The sequence below is a fragment of the Paralichthys olivaceus genome, chromosome 10, assembly GCF_024713975.1.
Source record: "Paralichthys olivaceus isolate ysfri-2021 chromosome 10, ASM2471397v2, whole genome shotgun sequence".
In the NCBI taxonomy this organism is placed as follows: Eukaryota; Metazoa; Chordata; class Actinopteri; order Pleuronectiformes; family Paralichthyidae; genus Paralichthys; species Paralichthys olivaceus.
The window spans coordinates 17282819-17303611 of record NC_091102.1 but is presented as its reverse complement, the minus strand read 5'-3'; the positions used below and the strand labels follow the sequence as shown (position 1 = coordinate 17303611).

Below are 20793 nucleotides of genomic sequence, written 5' to 3'. Positions count from 1 at the left end.
GAGGAGGAGGAGGGCGAGATGGGGCAGGGGCAAGATAAAATGAGTGAAGAGGTGGAGGAGGAGGGAGAGGAGGTGAGTAGAGAGGAAGTGAATCAGGATAAGATAGATGTCTGAAAAAGAGGGACAGAGGGGAAGAGGTAAAGGATGCGAAAGACAAGTAACGGAGTGGGAGGAGGGAGTCTGATATACAGATTGCGCATGGAGGCCTTGTCTGGCAAACTTCCTGCCCTGCGACGAGGGGAGAAAGCCAAGTTATTGGTCTCATGCTCTTTTCTTTTCTTGCTTGCTTAGAAAAGTTTCTTCACTTTTATTTTGCTGGTTGCCTGGTAATCATCTCGTTTCTATGCTGTATCTGGCTCATCTGAAAATTGAGTCTCGAGAGGGTTGCACGATTTATGCAGGAATTATGCTCATTAGCACCAGTTACACTTCCTGCAACTGTCTGTGCAAGTGTGTGCACATCTGCCTGGAAACTTCAACTGCAAGTAGTTTCATATTTTTAGCACTATATTACAATAATGGGATATGCAGAGACATGCCGAGCTGAAAACACCTCAAAATGTGGCTCCTCCTCACAGATTGAAAAAAAAGAAAGAAAGATTATAGTTATATTAGATGATTGTCGTGCTAAGAATCATGCAGCTATAGAAACAGGATGGGTGCTACTCCATGAATATTTAAAGGAACTAAATAAAATGTGATGGATACATTTGGAGTGTTTGCATGACTGATTACAGTGGATATCACGCTCAGATTAGGTTTCAAATGACATAATTTCTGGGCTGCGGAAACGGTTTGTCTTTGTTTGTTTATAGATCAGAGGATGAAGCCACAGGGAGAAACAGCAGAGAGGAAAAGAAAGACGCACAGAGGGAGAGGGAGAGAGACAAACCAACAGCAAGTAGGACGGAGGGGAGGAGACGAGTAGATTAGAAGGGAGAAAAAAGATAAAACGTGACAAATTAGGTCCACATCTGTTTCTCTCTGATGTGAGAAGACTCAAGGGGGAAACCTGCTCTCTGCCTATACAGCAACCAGCTGAAGGCTAATAGTGTGCTTATCTGTACTGGCTAATGGTCAACTTGTGAAGTGATGGTTTTTATAGATGACACAAATGCACGCACACACACAAGCCTGCCTTTTACAGTCAACATTAAGAATAAACCCAAGTAGAAACTATAGACGATACACTATAATGTGTAAGTGTACGTTTGTTTGACAAGAAAAAAGCCGTTTAAACAACTTAACTTTCCGAGTTGAAACATTATCCTAAGGCAGCAGGTAAACTTTTGTGACCACGTTTACTGATTTGAAATTTGCGCTCACTGACAAATTTATATTGTACACGGACAGACAACTGAGGAGGCACATAAACACAGTCATTCATGTATTAACTGGGTGTGATACATAGTCTTTCATAAAGTTACACAAACACACACCCTGCATGCTGAACCACATTACATCAATAGAGAGCATTTTTTATAGCGTCTGTGAGACCGATTGAGTGATTAGAGGTTTCAGATAAACGATGAATGAAAACACTGCAGGCTCTCAGATCAACTCGGGTCATCCAGACAGGGAGGAGAGTGAAACTGATTTAAGACAAGAGGAGGAAGAGACAAGGTTTCAGACAAAAGTCAGAATAGACATGGACAATAGGATGGAGACAGTGGTTAGAGGGACAATAGGAGGAAATGTGATAAAACTTGACGTAAGCAAACCCTAGCAAAGCAAAGAAGGGGGTAAAACAGATGTTTGAGAAGGCATCATAGGAAGAACAACACAAACCCCTCTGGAACACTACTCGGACACATTTCCAGTGCCTCAGTAACAAAACTGATTCTCAGTCTCAGTGACAACTCAAAGCACTTTACAAGTCACACAGCGATTCCTTCACACCATTACTGCACATCTGTCAGGAGCGATTTAGGGTTCAGTATCTTGCCCAAGGAAACTCCAGAATACAGTCTGCAGGAGCTGAGGATCGAATCACCGACGTTCTGATTAGTGGACGACCCTCTCTCACTGCCACAGGCACCTACAGTCATTGCAATCCTGTTAAAGTTGAGGTTGTCAGTTTAAGTTTTGATCCCAATATATACTGTATTATGATATATTTGCAAGCTACTGCGTTTTTAGCTGAAAGAAAGGTTATAATAATAGATATATGTTTAAGGCAAAATATTTTTATATTAACAAGAAAAACTGATGATTTAACCAGTGGATCAGACAGAGGGGGTGTTTTCTAAAGAGCATGAGCTAAACAGGAAAATAAAAATCATGAAAAGAGGAAAAATAGTGAGAAAGCATGTGAGCAAGCCTGGGAAAGTAGCCAGGAAAAGACAGAAGTGGGAGAAGTGAGAGAAAGTAAAATTCTTGAAAATACCACTGAGCATTATGTTATTAATAGCCGTTACAGGATGAGTTTGTCTCGTCTGAGTAAATGTGTCTCCTGTACTTGCTTCAGTCCTCTTGTCTTCAGTGTGGCAGCACAGAGTCAAAGAATCTCTCACCCTTGTGTTTTGACTCGTGTGGCGCCCACGTCTCTCTGGAGCCATGTCAGAGGAAAAGCTCAGAGAGGCAGTGTGTGCACTCATCTGAAGAGTGCATCAAATCATGCTTCTACCACTCATTGATTATTGTTGCAGATTACTACAACAATAAAGAACATTAGTTCATGTTCCTAAAAGTAAGAATAATAATAACAAGAAAAAGAAGACACTTAATAAAGAGCAGAGAAACTTCACAGACAGTAAAAAACAAAAAACATCATGCTATTAAAAGTAAAATGTAAATGTGGGAGACAATGCATAAAACATCTAATTGAAAGACATTTTATAAAAATGCATTAGAAAGAGTTTTAAAAGAGGACTCTGAAGTAGCTTGTCTAATTTATAAAGGAAGGCTATTCCTGACAACCACCACCACCTTCTGTCTTGCCCTGGATATCAGGAGTTACAGCTGATTAGCGGATCCAAGTGACTAAAATTTAAAAATCAACTCTACAAACCACAGACAGTAAGAATACTATAGCTGCTGTGTTTTGAATAAGTTAAAGATTGTTGATTGATTTCTGGGGGAGCCCATGAACAATGAGTTACAGTCATCTAGACAGCTGGAGACAAAAGATATTTCATATATTCTTTCTGTAAACATTAATGTCGGTGCTGGATGAAAGCTCAGGTTGTGTGTTCAAGAATAATTAGTGAAATGGTGCCAGTAGCCCATGTGAGGTGAGGTGATGAAGGTCAACGTGGGTAATGTGATTCAAAGAAAGAAGATACTACAGTATCTAGGATGCCATGTGGGGGAGGTCATTTCTCTCATTTGGTCTTGGAAACTAAACAGACAGGCCTCTGTGTGACTCTGTAGTTGAATGATAAGCTCATTACATGTGTACGTTCCTACAAAGATACTGCATTCCAACAGTAAATCAATTCTTACAGTAACCTGTGCAAAGACCTTTCTCCTCCCACGCCTCTCCTGCTTGATCATTATTTTTCTCTCATTTTGTTTTTGAAGTAAAGAATCCACACAGCAGGTCACTGGGGCTGTTTGTGCAGCCACTGTTGTGTTTCTACAGACTATTTCAAGTCCGCACTGTTACACATTTGTGAGAAATCGTGTTTGGTTAATCCCCTAGTCTTCTAAGGGTCACTTTTGACAAAGTAGAGAACTATGAAGTTTCCACTAATGACCAATGTGAAGAAGTTTCACAGTGTGTGGTTTACTTTATTTAATGGTGAAATAATTCAAATAAAATCGGTGAATAAGGCCAGAGGTTTTTAGAGTGGACAGATGTTGTTTCAAAAAACAAAGTGTTGTAATGTCTAAAAGCATGCACGAATGCCAGCGCATGCACACACACAAACATCCAGAGCAGCAGGCTATGTCCATCTATGGTGGGGAAAAGTGATCCAGAGTCTCCCTAATGTGATACCAAGCAGTGAATCATTGCTTTTCCCCCAAGATGCATAATTCAACAACTCAACCCACTGGATACCAAAGAGAAAAGTCTTCTTCTTTGTTTCCAGTCTTGTTTTTTTTACTGCTCTAACAACGACAAACATACAGACAAAGTTTTTACAGTTTGTGGAGTCCAACCTAAGAGGACTTCCTTGAAATCAGTGAGTGGGGTATGACTCTGAGCCATTGGCACATTCTTTTCTGCATTCCCTTCATTACCCTTAGTTAAATTTTCCATCTGAACCGACCACAGATGTGACACAGAGGGATGTAAGTGGTTTGATAGAATTGTATTTGGTAATCCATGGGTCACATCTGCATTTCAAAATGCTGCCTCAGCCAAACCAAGTCAAACCACGCACACAGCCTGTAAAAACAAGATGAGTGGACACACAGGAAAAAAACAGGAAAATGAATCAGTTTTGTTGCTTAAAGGTCGAGTGTGTAAGATTTAGGTGAAAGGAAACTATAGGCATGTAGAATAATCCTCATGATGTTTTCACAAGTTCGTTTCATCTAAATTGTATGAATTGTAGTTTTCTTTACCCCAGAAAAGACCCTTGATATTCAAATACTTTATATTTACATCGAGGGGACCCTCTCTACGGAGGCTGCCATGTTTTTTACATTAGGTCAGACTGGACAAACTAAACACCTTTGCAGTTTTTATGACAACTGAAGCTACCACAGGTTCTTTTTCATGTTTAGAAGGAGAGGGTGAGGTGAGGGGTGTTCAGCTGCAACATGAAACTTCAACACTAGATATCACAAAAAGTTTTCATAAAAACTCAAAAGGTTTTAGTTTGTTCAGTCTGGACTAATGTAAACAACATGGCAGCCTCCGCAGAGAGGGTCCCCTCGATGTAAATATAAAGTATTTAAATATAAAGGCTCTTTTCTGTGGTAAAGAAAACTACAATTCATATAATTTGGATGAAACAAACTCCTGAAAACATCCTGAGGATTATTCATCATTAAATGTCTGCCAATAGATCTCTTTCACCTAAATCTTGCACACTTGACCTTTTTAAAAAAGGGACTTTTCCTAAGGTACAAAAGGGAAAACAAAACCAACGTGGTTTCTTTCTGATGTAAAATTTCACTTTCTATTACAGATATAAAAGGCTTACATCCACCTTTTCATAACATTTAAAAGAGAGAGAGAAAACCTGTTTTAAGAAATAATTGGCTAAAAGAAATATTGCTCTATCATAGAAAAAAGGTTGGTATATAGGCTAAAGAAAAAAATTTGATAATAAAGGTCAACTTCCACTTTTTGAACACATCTGGAGTCCCTTGACTTAACTCATATGCCCGTGGGAAAATAAAAGTTAAGTTAGAAGTGAAGTAAGTCCCTAGACCCACTAGGAGGGAATTTACCGTGTTACAGCAGCAAATATGAATTATGCCCTCTGCAAGGTGTATAGATATATAACTTGCATATATACACAGTGAACAGTGAAAACCAATAGCGGTGTTGCGAAATAATTATTTTAAATATATTGATGTAACTACATAGTTACAACATCTTGTGCTGGATTTTAGGGAAGCACTGTTCTACATTTTACGAGACACACCCAGTGTGGGAACATGGTTAAAATGGTTAAAATCACATGGAGGGTTTTTCACTGATTAGCACATTTTTGCAGTATTGCCTGATTAAGCAATGGACTGAATCTGACCAGAACTGAGCTTTTTAGACAACAGATTAAATAATCATCCATCCATCATCTATACAGTTTATCCTTTGAGGGACGCAAGTGGGCTGGAACCAATCCCAGCTGACATTGGGCACATCCTGGACAGATCGCCACAACGCAGGGCTGACGCACAGAGACAACCATTCACTCTCACATTCATGCCTTCATTCAATCAGTCTCTGATTAACCCAATCTGGATGCGTTTGGACTGTGGGAGGAAGCTGGAGTACTCGGACAGAACATGCAAATGTCACAAAGACGACTCCAGCCAAGAATAAATAAAACATAAATTAAAAAAACTAAAACAAGGGGTTTTGGATGTAAATAGCTTCCCTTTGTTTTTCAGTTTCATATAAGTTTTGCACAATGGCTCAAAATGACTCTTTGTGGCTGCACTTGATCGTCACACGTATGATGTGGTGTTGGTCCCCTCTCATTTTCCTGTCTCTCATCAGAGGGATTAATAAAGAGCTTCAGGAGAGTGGGCTGCCCGCACCGAGTGAAACAGTCCCTCCTGTGTTCTGATAGTAGAGCAGATATGTGAGGGCAGGTCACTGCACAGCATCAAAAGATATGACCTGATTTATCTGTCCTGGTTCAGTGGACAGGTAGCACAGGAACAGAGGCTCCTCTAATAACGGAGCCCGTCTTAAAGACATGAAAGGAACAAAAAGCTCCTCTTGATCTGTTCTATCACACACACACATTTAGACACACATCCACCTTCATGGTTTCATGCTCATACTTTCATGGTGTGGCAGATTTAAATCCCCCTCCTCAATAAAGACCTGTAGGAATTCAAACTGTTAAATCCTGTTCAAGCACCATGACGACCTGTTATTATATTTATACGTCTAATTATTACTGGACCCATTCAACATTTCCATCCTGCCATCAGCCTTCATTGTTTATGGCATATCCAGATGTCTATTAAAGTAACTGAATACTTAAAGAGATACTGCACAATTAAAGTTTTTTTCTGAGCTGTAAACTAAATTATACGACTGATGAAATACATTATTGCAGGTATTATATTTTGACCAAATTTACAAAATGTCTACATATATGGGTTGAGCATGGCTCATAACACTAACCAGTGTTTAAAACTGTCTTGGACCTTTCAGAGCCAATGAATACATAGAGTCAAATGTTTGGGACGTCTCTAACTCATGACATTTCTATATATTAGTCAAAGTTAACACCTTCTAATCAAAGGTCGGAGACCCCCACCACCAGTGAGTCCTCGTGAGTGGGAATCTGTGCTGAAACTAAAACCCTAAACCACAACAAAGTCCACCATTCAGAGACGTCCCCAATCCTCTCCTGCCCATCCATGTCTTCAGCCCTGGCTGTCTCGGCACCGGCCGCCTGTGCCAGCAGTAAACTCCAGAAGCAAGAAGCATCCACTTCATATCACTTTTCTGTTGCAAAAATGTATGTGCTGCTACTGGAGTTAGATAACTTTGCTTTGTGTGTGTGTGTGTGTGTGTGTGTGTGTGTGTGTGTGTGTGTGTGTGTGTGTGTGTGTGTGTGTGTGTGTGTGTGTGTGTGGTGGGGGCACTTTATCAAAACTGAGAACAAAATGAGTGAAGTTACTCTCGGTTTTATGGTCAATATGTCCATTTCAATCGGCAATAGTTAAACATTCATCCATCGACACACATTATATCAGTGTGGATACACTACCTCTGTCTCCCCCATCACTCCTTCATTCACTGGTGAGTTAAACACTCATGGGTTAATAATATTACATAAGTGTCAACACACACTACCCCTTCTCTCCCCCATTCCTCCCTCAATCACTGGTACCTCTCTGTCATAACTGTCCAGTTGATGTATTTTCAATACTGCTGCAGTGTCTATATACTGCTATAGAGTGTAATGTGTATGCAATTCCCAGTCGGTTTCCATTCACTGGTTTCCACTCAGACCAAACTGACTCATGCAGGTTATGATGTAACGCTCAACATTTAGAAAGTAGTAGAAAGAAAACAAAGCTGCAATTTCACTTTAAACTCCTTTCACAGAAAAACCAAATGTGTGACATAAAGTACTGAATTAGGACCGTGATGCTTAGGACTATGGGATACTGGTATGTATTTTTAATTTGATTAAAGAATAATTCAAATGGAAAATGGTCTGTATTTGTATAGTGGCTTTTCTAGACTTGATGACCACTCAAAACGCTTTAAATACAGTACAGTTTACTGCCATTCACCCATTCACACACACATTCATACAGTGCATCTATGGGCAGCACTTTTTATTATTATTAATGAATAATTAGAAGGCTACACGAATATCCTGTCATTTCTTGATTATCTTTTGTGGTACTGATCCATGCAGAAAGTATAAAGATGTGTAAAAAAGGCTGGTATTAATATCCATCTTGAATGAATGATCACATGTTATCCACTCTGAACACATCGGTTGGCATGAGGACACATCTCAAACACATGCAACACACAACCACCTGTGATAGAATCTCATTTTTGACTCATAAATACACATGTATGTCATTCTATTTTTCTTAATCAACTGCACACCTTTTTTATGGCAGCCTGGCTGTCAGGTCTTTGGATTTAGTAAAAATCAATCTATCAACATGTACCAGTTGATGTTGATATGTGTCGACGGTATATTCACATCTTTGTTTGGATCTGTTCATTTGTGTCGGAATCACTCGAGACGAATGTTAAAGGTCCAGTGTGTAAGATTTAGGTGAAAGAGATTTATAACCAGAAATTTAATGTAGAATAATCCTCATGATGTTTTCACTAGTTAGTTTCATCTAAATTGTTTGAATTGTAGTTTTCTTTACCCCAGAAAAGCCTTTATATTGAAAAACTTTATATTTACATCGAGGGGGCCCTCTCTACGGAGGCTGCCATGTTTTTTACATCATTTCAGACTGGACAAACTAAAACCTTTTGAGTTTCTATGACAAATGAAGCTACCACAGGTTCTTTTTCATGTTTAGAAGGAGAGGGTGAGGTGAGGGGTGTTCAGCTGCATAATGACACTTAAACACTGGAAATCACTAAATTCTTACTGTACCTTTAATACCAGGTCAAAACAGGGCCTGACATTTCTGCCTGCAACCAAATGTAGTGGAGGTTAAAGACATGTGATTAGTGGCGCTCACTACATAAAAAGAAACAGCATTACCTGATAATCCACAGAACACACTTTAGTTCCAGTACCACGCGATTTGCAGAGAGTATATCACCAGAGGTCCAAAATATAGACAATAAACATGTGCACATGTGCCCTCACTTCACATGCACATTTTATTATCCAACTTCTTTTCCCACAACACGTTACCTTGTTTACAGACATTGCATTGCATACCCTTCCTATTGGTCTATTACATAGGGCTTTAGTGTAACTTGTAAAACATACAGAATCATTATATGCCAACAAAAATTATACAACAAATACCACAACTGCTACATTAAGAATAAAATGAACGTATCTCCATTAAAACCTAGCCCTCCATCTACTTTACTAATGCATTTAACAAGGAAGAAAATGTGCTTCCATGACACAAATGAAGAATGGAGAATAAAATGAAGCCAAAACAAAGTGGAACCAAAAGATGTTTTAGTCCATTTTGGTTCCTCATCAGTGTTGTGTCGTCTTCTAACTCAGCTCTCTAGCTCAGTGATTTCCATTGTGGAGGGAGGATGGAAAACATGTGATGTGAGAAAGTAAGATATTCCTCAACCTTTGGTTCCACATCCGGGGATAACACACAGTGTAATAATGATCTTTAACTCTGCCTCGCACAATAAGAAAAAACATACAGTACATGCAAATAGGATCCCACTCACATTATCCAGGACGCACATGCACAGACACACACAGCTGTTCCCAAACATCTCCATCTGTAGTTATACAGTAGATACCTCTAATTAGAACATGACTGTGTATGAGTCAGACGTTTGAGGGAAGTCATCATTTCCCAGCTCTCCTGACTTTCCATGCCCTCTGTGCTTAGTAACTGTTATTCTAGGATATTATAATGACTCAACCAAACACTTTATAGTGCACAGTGCCGATGGCGGTCACTTTATTTCACTCTTCTTCTCTTGGTCTCCATCTACCTCCCTCATTCTTTCACCTTTTTCTCTTCTCATTCATCCATTCAGTATGCTTTTCTCCCCCCTTTTCTCCTTGAGGCTGTTTATTCTGCCATCAAATCATGACTTTGGAATTCCTCACCAGTGTTATGGGGTAACCATGGAAACCCGAATCTAAATCCCCCTTGGTAACGAACATGAGATTTATATCTTTGTATGTAACAGTCTGAGAAATGCCCACATTATATATACTATAATAGAATAAAAGAAGCAGAAAAAGATCTAAGGAGTACTGCTATAAATTATTTTAACTCAGAATTGTTTGAAAAAGAAAATTCTAGTTTCTTGCATTAGTCTTGTTGCACATACACATATGCAAATGAGGATGTTAAATACTTCCAGGTCAGACAGAGGACAGCAGGGTCAGGCGGCCATTGTCTGGGCTCATGCATCTTTTAAAGACTTTGTCCATTCAGCCACCATTACATGGTAACATTTTTCAATCTGCCAACATGTTAACAATCCAGTCCAACCTTCCTCATTACCACAACAACCAAGGAACAAAGGAAACGCTTATTACTGAAATCTAGTCCACACTTACACGCAGAACCAACACGAAAATAAACCAAATGTTGATTTGTGTTCCCAGACCTGCACCAACATTTCAGACATGGTCCCAGACGTTAGTGTAAACAAGTACTCCAGCCATATATAGTGATGGCCCATCAGAAAGAGCTGTAACATCTCAGCCTGTGCACATAAATTGAGAAAGTGTTGTTCCAGAGTCTGGGTCTGAAACTAAAAACAGGACATGGTTCAGATTTAAACTGGACAATTATTCTAGCAACAGAATACAGCATATGATACTACTGTAAAGAGAAGTGAATATGAATCAAGCTATTCTCCATAAATATTACTAATACAATCAAAAGAGAAGCATGCTTAAGATTCCAACATTTTACAACTGGTATTTAAATTCTATGTTTTAGGTTTAAAATGCATAACGTTTGCCATACACACTACTCAAGAGTCCCCCCCCCACTATAAGAGACACTATTGGAAACACTGCTGGACATGTTTTAGTTTAGTCTGGGAACTGAGACATTCGGAAATACTGACTCAGTCCCCCACATTCATTTACTGATTTGGTTTTATCAGTCACGATTTGACTACAAGCTGCAAATCCAGAGCTTTGCTAAACTTTACATTCAGTAAGTGTTCCACCCCAGGCCGATCTAAGAAAAGAAATCCCTCTTAGTAATTTTTCAGATTTGCTGATTTGCTGAAACTAAGCAACTAACTGCAGTGAACACGCATGGCCAGTGTATGCGAATGACCAAGCATGACGTGTACACTGCTGAAACACACTTCTTGACGGAGATTCATATTTGTTTTAAAATGACAATGAAAAGTAGAGAAAGGCTGGGCTGAAGAATGGAATAAAGGACACAAGAGGACACAGCCCAATTCACATCTGTCTGTGAGATGTACGGCTAAACACACACACACATGCACACGCACACGCACACACACACACACAAACACACATTACAGCCACCACCACTGCTCCCTCGTGTATCCACTAACTTCCTCCCCTCTAGCTAAGGTTCTCTGCGAGTGTCGACAGCCCAGAGCATTATGTTCTGTCACCAAGAGATAAACCAAATGTTGCGGCGATGACATCATGTGTGTGTTTGTTTACAGGGGGGAGGGGTGGGACCGTGGGGGGTGAAGGAAGAGGCGGAGACCAGGAACAAATGAGACAGAAGGGCGAGAACGAAGCAGGATGCATTTATATAAACCCAGAATGAGCTTATTGAATTAACGGAGGCTGCTCCGCTTTTTGAACCTACAGATTTTTCACTGAACAACCAAACACTCACAGTTTGCACTTGCTGGCTGTTTGCTTTCAGGGCACAGCTGCTTAGTCTACAGATTAGCTTTTCAATTAAGTGCAGCTTATATCTGTGTATTATTCTATGACGTTAACAGATACAAATGTCTGGTCTCATGGTTTTTGTGCCATCAATGGTTTGATTTGGGGGAAACCCTCATGAAATATTCTTACACATGGGAGACAAGTTTTGAAATATGAAGATGCTGCATTAAAATCATATTAACAGGTAACTCATAAGGAAACTGTGATAGATTATATATAAATACATTCTGACCTTGCAGTGATCCAAAAAGGTATGTAGAACACTTTTTCAATTTGTTTTATTTGATATTGTGATATGGAAACACAAAAATTATACATCATTCAAAAACCTGCCAGCACAGCCACCAGTGGCAATTTGGCGATCAGTGTCTTGCCCAAGACACTTCAGCACACAAAAGGAAGAACTGGAGATCAAACCATCAGCCTTATGGTTAGTGGACGACCTGCTCGACCTTCTGAGCCGAACAATCTGGTTGTATAACTAAAGCTGAGGTCAAGGTCATTTCATTCAGATCATGTCATGTACAGGTATATTACTGGCCTTCAAAACCTGTGATTGCAAACAGAATTTGTAGTTACATGCAATGGGGTGGCGATAAGGCTCGAATAAGGGTAATAACACAAGGCCATCATTGTATCACACTTGGAAACAACACAGCAATGAAAACAAGGAGAAAAGTACAAATCTTGATCCAGGCCAATCCTTCCCTTCAGAAAGTTATAAAAATGAAAGTGAATTCCCCACGTTACCATTTCTGACATAGAACAGTGGATGAACTCATATGTTCCCACAGCTGGTGAGACCCAGAGAGCTCACATGGCACCTTAAAAAAACTGTTGAATATCACGTTCCACACGTTCAAAAAGACAAAAAGACAACAACAGTGGAAGTGATCTGTGAGGTGTACGTGACACACTTGGAAGTCCCCCGTCTATCCCAATAACTGAATGGTCAGGGAAATGTGAATCACTCATATCTGTGGCATTCTGTAGCCTAATGGTTGCAGGGCTGGTTAGAGGCCATGTTGCTCTCACGCTCCCAGAACAATTCTCCTGCGCATTCTGCAGCAAATAGCCGTGACTGAAGTCTCACAGAGGAGGGGGGCAGATATCAGGATCTCCAGGGGGGCTCACGTAATCATTTTAATTTGTTTGGTTGAATGGAGACATGGTGTAAGAGTATCAAATATCCATGAGATCTGCATCATCACCCAACAACAAGTTCTACACACAAGGTCAAATAAAATGCACATATAATCACGTTCACATACACCACATACACATTCCCATTGTATTATAATAGTATTTTGCAATCATATTAAGCTAAATACTTGCAAGTAACTTAATCTTAAAACATCTGTAAACTGTACATCTGTGATACTGGGAGGCAAATGTCGCCAGTAGCTGCTTCAGCTGTCACTACTATGCGTAAAGAATTGCAGGCCGATAACTTGAACTTCTCAGTTGCACATTGATTTATGAGACACTTCAAACCAGCTCTGGATCGTTCTAAATACTAAGATGCCTTTTGAAGATACCCAGAGCTAATCCACCCATGAAAAGTGTGGAGTCTGAGCTCCTAATCGCTCCATCTTTCCTCAGACTGTGACCTCATCTCCCTGAGGAGAGGAGAACGAGGCTGGAGGAGGAGGAGGAGGGGAGGGAAATCAGAAATGTTTTTGTTTCATTTTGTGTAATTCAATATTTTCTTCTAAGTGAGGCGCATGTAAGAGACCTTTATTGTATTTTAAGTGCACATGGGGGGGTGATAATGATAATCTGTCTGTCGGTGGATGTAAAAGTCCAGTAAAAGCAGAAACTAACTAAATGCATGACTACACATATAAAAGGTTTGTGGGGGAATCAGACTAGGAGCAGGGGGGTAGTGTCACGGACTTCCACAAGCCTAGAGCTATAGGCGTTGCAGAACTAAATGTTTATTAAGCACCTCCTCCTCCTTTTCTCCCCTTCTTCCAAATGGAGGTTCCCACATGTTGCCCCACAGTGATAAAATCTTGGTGCAGCCTGGTTCTCGTAAAATCCTGAAATACTCATTAAGTTTAATATTTTCTGATTTAACGCTTAAACTCCATAGTGGAAGTTAACAAGTGGTGATGTGTTACTGGCTACACAACAGGGAAACACAAATACAATCACAACAACATGTCCACACCATTGTTTAATGCACAACATATACACTTCCTCCCACTGGATAAATTAAGTTAAAATATCCCAAACACAGTTGAAGCCATTTTGCACTGATAATGCCATTTGAGGCCAAATCTATGCAGCACTGACCAGGGCGTCAAGCCGCAAGATCAAAGCCAGCCAGCAGGGGGCGAACAACATGCTTTGGCTTCACTTTTCAGGACTGCTAACAAGAACCAAAACGTGTTTACGCCTGTCTTCAATTTTCCATCAAATCCTGTTGTGAGTGTTGCAAGTCTTGATTTAATTAGGGTATATAAATAAAAGTACAGAACAGTTCATTAAACACAGAAACACACGAGAACATTAAGAATGGATGAGGGAGGTCAGACAGCTGAAAGATATTTTCTTAACAAGGAAAATACAGAATTAAAAAGTCTGGAAAATAATAATCAAGGTGGAAAAGAGCAATTGAAGGGGAACCTTCTCTGGGTTGTTACAGTAACATGTAAGGAATGGCCAATTGTTCGATGCTGGAACAGGAAACCTCACGATGCCAAACCACAGAGAGAAAGAGAAGAAAGAAAAAAGGGAATACCAGATGAAAAACTGAAGTGACAAAGAGGGAAAAGATTGAGAGTAGCTTTAGAAAAGAATGGGAGCAGTTGTAGGGAGGCTTTGCAGCTGCGACCTCTGTCCACTCTCAGAATTCTGATGCAATCACGCCATTACAATATAATTTCCACACATCAGCATTAAACTTTACAAACTGCCCAAATTTCTCAACTCTCCAATCACTCTCATGACCCCACCCCCGCTCCCACTGTCTGTGAGGATTATTCATGCCTCCTCCAGCCTGCAGCTCAAGTTGCACACTTGGAAATAATTCTTCTCAGTGTGCCCCCCCCCCCCCTGCGTGATTTGCTTTTAATGGCCAATTACCATTTAAAACCAATTGAACCATAAGAATGTTTGTATGTTTATATGAGGAGCCCACAGAAAGCAGTTAGCCTGCACAATAACCAGATAATGGCTTTTTAGTGGGGTTTCCATCTTAATCATCTCTCATCACATCAGTGCAGTAACATCAGTGGTTCAACCACAGGCAAGTGATTTCTGTTTAAGGTTAAATGTAAAGTGACACAAAGGATGCGGGACTGTTGACTTATGCATTAGTCAATTTTGAGATTTGTGCCCATAACATGTATCAATTTAGACAAGTCAAAAGAAAATGTCAAAAATACACATTTAGGTGTTTATCTTTGTCTATTTTAGAGGTGGGGAGAATTTTTAGATCCTTACACATTGCGAGGGACGACTCAAACAGAACATAATCGAATTATGTTTCTTTTTTAGAGATGTCCAGCAGCTGCACAATTATATCCATCGCTGATTCAGGATCAGGACAGATACATATTGAAGGTCGTCTTTTACCGTGTCAGAGTCTCCTGTCTGAGTGTCCTCCCTCCACTCTCCTGCTGACCTGCGCTCACTTTACGCTTTACCAATAAACGCCAACACTAATCACAAGTTGACCTGAACATTACTGAAGTTTATTTGGTGATTGGACACATTTAAACACATGAGCATGTAGTTAATCTGCTATACGAAACCAGGACATCAGTGTTAAAGAGACCAAAACCATCCAGATTCATGATTGGTCAGTAGCACTTCCAAATGTACATTTTGAGATAATGTGCAATACAAAGATAATGTAAGTAATCAACTGGCACGGTTTAAAGAGTTTGAATTGATATCTATTAGTTACATGTTCTTATCTCATTCACGTAGCCTTGCTTAACTTTATGTATTTGAATCGTAACATATGATACATTCTTGCAAATAAAAGAAAGACAAAGAACTAAGAGAGGCCTCCACCCAGTGGAAGTATTGAATCTGGTGGTTAGCACTTTCAGTTAGTCAGTTGGTCATTATCTCAGTACATCAAATTAAAGGCTCTGTAATTACCTCACATTGGAGCATGATGCAATGCTGCATGTCATTTTCCACTCCTCTGCTTCAAGTCCTGAAGTTGGCTGTCCCTCTGTCCCATAAACTCTCCAATGTTCTGTTGTGTTTGTGTCAACACAAAAACATGAAGCCGTCAGTGACTCTGTGGAGAGAAACATATTCAGAGAGTAAAGATGCTGTCAGTCACATATCTGATGCCCCTTAACAAATGCATTGACATACAGAGGAGTGTGTTCTGAAGGCTTGGCGGAGGAGAGATTCTCATAGAGAAAAGTGCTGCACATAGACGCACTGTATGAATGCACTGAATGAGCTATATAAATACAAACCAAAGACGGAAAGAAAGAAAGAAAGAGTTGTAGGGAGGAAGGAAGGAAGGGAGGAAGGAAAAAGAAAGACAGGGGGAGGAAGGAATGAGGAAGGAAAAAGAAAGAAAGGGAGAGAGGGAGGAGGGAAGAAAGAATGGAAGGGAAGAAGGAATGAGGAAGGAAAAAGAAAGACAGATATAAAGGGAAAAAGAAAGAAAGCCCTTAGCGTGAGGTAAACTACCACAGAGAGCTGTGTTGTATATGCACACAGATAATCAGGTTGCATTGACACTGCAGCTCTGTAACTAGAAACACATGTGGAGTCTCTCTGCTCAGAAGTGACCTTCCCTCATTTATTGCACTGGATCCTGTTTGAAACACACTATCTCATAAAAGGTGAAAACAGAGCTTCATATAAGTCATTTTAAACGATAGGATTCATATTTACATAACAGGAATATAGGTGATAAATTGAGATTTATCTGTTTGAAAGAAGAAAGAAAATCCCAGTTAGACTGTGTAACTGTTCTTTAAAAAAAATTTGCAATAAAGTAAACTGCACAGATCAATGTCATGATGCCACTGTGAAATCTCTACACACCATAGTTTTCCTGACACACAGAGGATAACCCACAGAAGTCTGCCGCCACATCTCACCATGGTTTGATTTGCTTGACAAAGCTGTCTCGTGTTTAACCTGTTTGCTCTAACATATGAGCTCATGGCTTTGCAGAGAGAAATAATCTTTTTTCATCTTTTTCAGCATTGGATCACTTGTTTAAACTGGTTTACGATGTGAAATACACATCACGTGTCAATGACAAGCCACGCTCGCTCACCCTTCTTTCTCAAAAGCAATTATAGTTTGACTGAATCTCCATCTCTTAAAAAACAAGTTCAGTCATACCCTATAATAGTGTTTCCTTATGTTTAATGCTACTATTTTCTGGAAGACAAACCAAAGTTAAACTCCACACAAAGCCGTTTGTTTCGCCACAGGAAGCAAATGTTTTTTTCGCTCCCTCACTGGGAGTGAACGGAAAGTTCACCACTGAAACATTTTGTATATGTTTGACCGGGCCCATAGTGTTGAAATTTTTTCTTGATAACAGCAGTTACAGTATACGTTTCGTTTTCAGTTTTTAACTGTAAGTTATTGCATAATTGTAATAGTGTGGAGGGGACTAAACTCATGGAAGGAAGACATCACTCATGGTAATTAAAAGTGCACTTGGGCAGAAACATTACAGAAGGTATCAACAGAAAAATGAATCTTCATTTTATACAAAGTTTACAGCAGAAAAAGGGAGAGAGTGCTAAAAATGTAGTTTAGTTACTTCATCAAACACACGCATATATCTAACTGACTTTAAAGGATGTTTCTGAAAAATGAACAAACCTTAAATGAACCCCATGCTTTTCCCGGTATGTAATGCCTCAAAGCACAAAACAAGCCGTCACAAGAAATGAGCAAACATAGAGGTAGAGAGCTCTCCTCTTTCTTTATATGGTGTTAAAGACTTAAACAGGACAACCAGAAGAGTAAAGAAAAGGTGACCTCTTGACTTGGACATCACAGAAGTTAAGTTTGTATCATGGAGGGATCATTTCAATAATCCCCCCTGGACGTATAAACACTTTCCAGACATTGAAACTTTAGGCTACTGGAGATTTTCCAGACACTGACGCCATGTGACCCAATTCCTGCAGATGATTACTTGGACTGTGTAACACCTATAGGCTGATGTACTGCATAGCATCAGCGTCCTGTAGCAAGGCTGTTACTGTTTGAACGAAAATGAACCAGTCATGTTCGTATAAAACCAGGCTTTGGAACAGCCTACCTGATACGGCTCGCAGAGTTAGTGTCTTCTTTTAAATCACTTCTTAAATCCCATTTTTATAGACTTGCTTTCATGTGATGTTGTGTTTTTATTGTTTTCTGAGGCTGTACAGGCTACATCCATATGACAGCTTTTTCAAACAAATCAATCTGTGTCCACGTGACAGTTTTGACTCTGTAGCAGTTTTAATCCCTGTCCATACTAACACGCCTGAAAACGCATAACACGTGACCACTCACGAACACTGGGTGAGTCCTGGTAAACAAGAAGGTATGCGTGTCCCACTACATATGTTAGGACTTGTGGCATTGTAAAATGTAACTGCACAACTGTAAGCAAAGACAACAGGGTCAGCAACGCTTGTAACTGATTATCCATGGGTTCTCCACTGGTAGCTAGTTGTTCTCTTGCGGAGGGGGTCATGTAATAAGAGTCTGGCCAATCAGCGAAAGGCTACGTCGACCGAAAAAGACCCTATCAGCAAGCGGTTGTGAGAGTCTACATTCAACTGTTCCTGCCCTTCCAGACTAAAATGCAGCCCGAGTTTTCAAACTAAAATGGGACCAGAAGCATTTTCAAACTTCTCCTTTTTAGCCAGTCTAAAACTCTGGAGCAGTGTGGATGCGTTGATGCGTTTTCAAATGAAAACGTAGTAGTGTGGATGTAGCCACAGACCCTTGGATTATTGACGCATGGTGTGAATTTGTGTGAAATGAAGTAGGAAATGAAGGCTTGCTGTGTTTTACATTCGGTCAATTGTCATGTTTTAAATATCAGGAACATCTGCCCTTTTAAAAGGATAAAACAAGAAACACATGAGTGTCCTATATTCTCTGGAAATATGTGGTTTCAAGCACAGATTTGTCACCAAATTAAGTTAAGATCAGCTTTCAGGCACACCTGGGACTCTTCATACACACTTCAGGAGAAGGTTGCTCAAGTTACTTTCATCAGAGGGGGTTGGAGGTGTTTACTTGGGGTAGGTTGAGGCAGAGCTATGTGGCCACCATGATCCTAATCCTCATCCCTAACATGATTCTTCAGTTCAATACATTTTTTTAGATTCATTTTTATTTTTGACCATTCTGACACTTTCTCCAAGATTTAGAAACAAATATAACCAATGATAAGCATCAAGTTGATTAAATAAAAATGTCCCTAATTATTTATGCCAGACTAAATCCTAAAAGTTGTAAACAGACTAAGACATCTGGGTTATATCTTTAGTAACGATACATGCAGAACTTCCATATTGGCTTGCAAATTTCCTTCGTGTACAGATGATGTTAGAAGTGGAGTGCACTAGAGACTATAGCTGTACTTGTGGTGCAGCTATTTCATGTGAAAAGAAGTGTTGCTAAAACTAAGGATTCAGAATTTTGCTCAAGCTTCCAAGATGGACAAGTGCAAGCCACATGTTTGTGGCTACAGCAATTTCCCAACTTTGATGCTCTGATGTGGAATTTTATGCAAATGCTTCAAATAACTAACTGAGGGTTTTAACAGAGACAACACTTTTGGAAACGCTGGAACAAAAGTTTGTGGGATTAGAAAATGTGATGATTGTATTCTATATTGATGTGCTGTATTTTATAATATAGATTTTTTGAAATGTTATTTCTACACTGATAGACCAACAATTTTGAAATAAAACTCAACCAACATTAAAATGAAACAATCGTTCCAGTGTGTCGTCACCCAACGCACCAGAACATTTCCTGATTTTTAACACACGTTTCATGTAGAGTAGATATTTTTAAACCATCACAATAAGGGCAAAGCAGAAGAAAAAGTGATTCATATATTAATATATATGATTAACTCACACAATTCACACAACCTGTTGTCCTCAGGGAAGGATTCCTGTTCACAGCAGTAAAAACCTCTGACTTCTCAATACATTTTCTGTAACAAGATTCAGTGCCACAAGTCTGCTTGGTTTATAATGTTGGCTTAACCATTGATTTCAAATATAGCAAGTAACTTTCCCCTAAATGTGCTCAAACTGCATGATAAATAATTTCAACACATAGCTATCAAAAGCACTGTAGGAAATAAAGAACGGTGATTTCTCCAAAGAAAACCTATTCTTAACCCTGTTTTCAGACATTTCAAACATTCGAGTGGGTGGGCATGGGCCCCTGCATCTTTAACCATGTGGAGAGGAATCAAATGTACTAATGGGGTTTTCCTTGGCGTCCTGACACGGGGAAGTTTGTTTGCCTCCGTGTTGCAGGTTGCATGGAAACAAACCATGTCTGGATAGTGGTCTTACCTCATAGTGAGGAAATGAGTTTACGTGCGTAACCATCTTCGAGTCGTAAAAAGTTTGTCTGCTTCACTTGCATGAGCACAGCAGCCCGGTCTCTTCTGTTGGACCTCCCACCTCCGGGTGAAAGCCATGCCCAGATAAATCACTCCCCCCTCCCCCCCTCCCCCAGCCTGGTAACCTGCACACTGCTGGGGCCGCATATCAGACCGGAGAGCCGGAGAGCAGCGAATAGCAACAGCGGCTGTGGCGCACTGAATCTGGGGAGGTTGGAGCGCACACTGGAACCGAATTGTCTCCGTCCCTGGACGCAGTAAAACATCAGCTTGCAACAGGGAGCAGCCCCAAGTCCATTCTGCAGAAGCCGAGTGGCTCTTATTTCAAACAGTGATGTCCGGCAGCACCATAGCCAGGGTCCTGGTTGCGCTCTGCATCGGGAGCGCGGTGAACTGCATGCCCAAGGGGACGCACAGGAGTCGGAGACAAGGGCAGCCGCATCAGGTCTCCTCAGTCTCTCAGGGTAAGTTTATAATTTATTCTCCAAGTTGTTAAACACCAGAGTTCTC

The 20793-nt window shown here is 40.1% G+C and overlaps 1 protein-coding gene across 1 annotated transcript in view; it reads left to right on the top strand.

Moving 5' to 3' along the window:
* Positions 1 to 20387: 20387 nt before the first annotated feature.
* The window catches only part of fn1a (fibronectin 1a), a 33512-nt gene continuing 33106 nt past the window's right edge, over positions 20388 to 20793 (top strand). Inside the window, exon 1 of the mRNA XM_020090026.2 lies at positions 20388 to 20747. Within this exon, the coding sequence (XP_019945585.1) occupies positions 20618 to 20747 (130 nt within the window). The 5' untranslated portion in view covers positions 20388 to 20617. The remainder of the gene's footprint in view (positions 20748 to 20793) is intronic.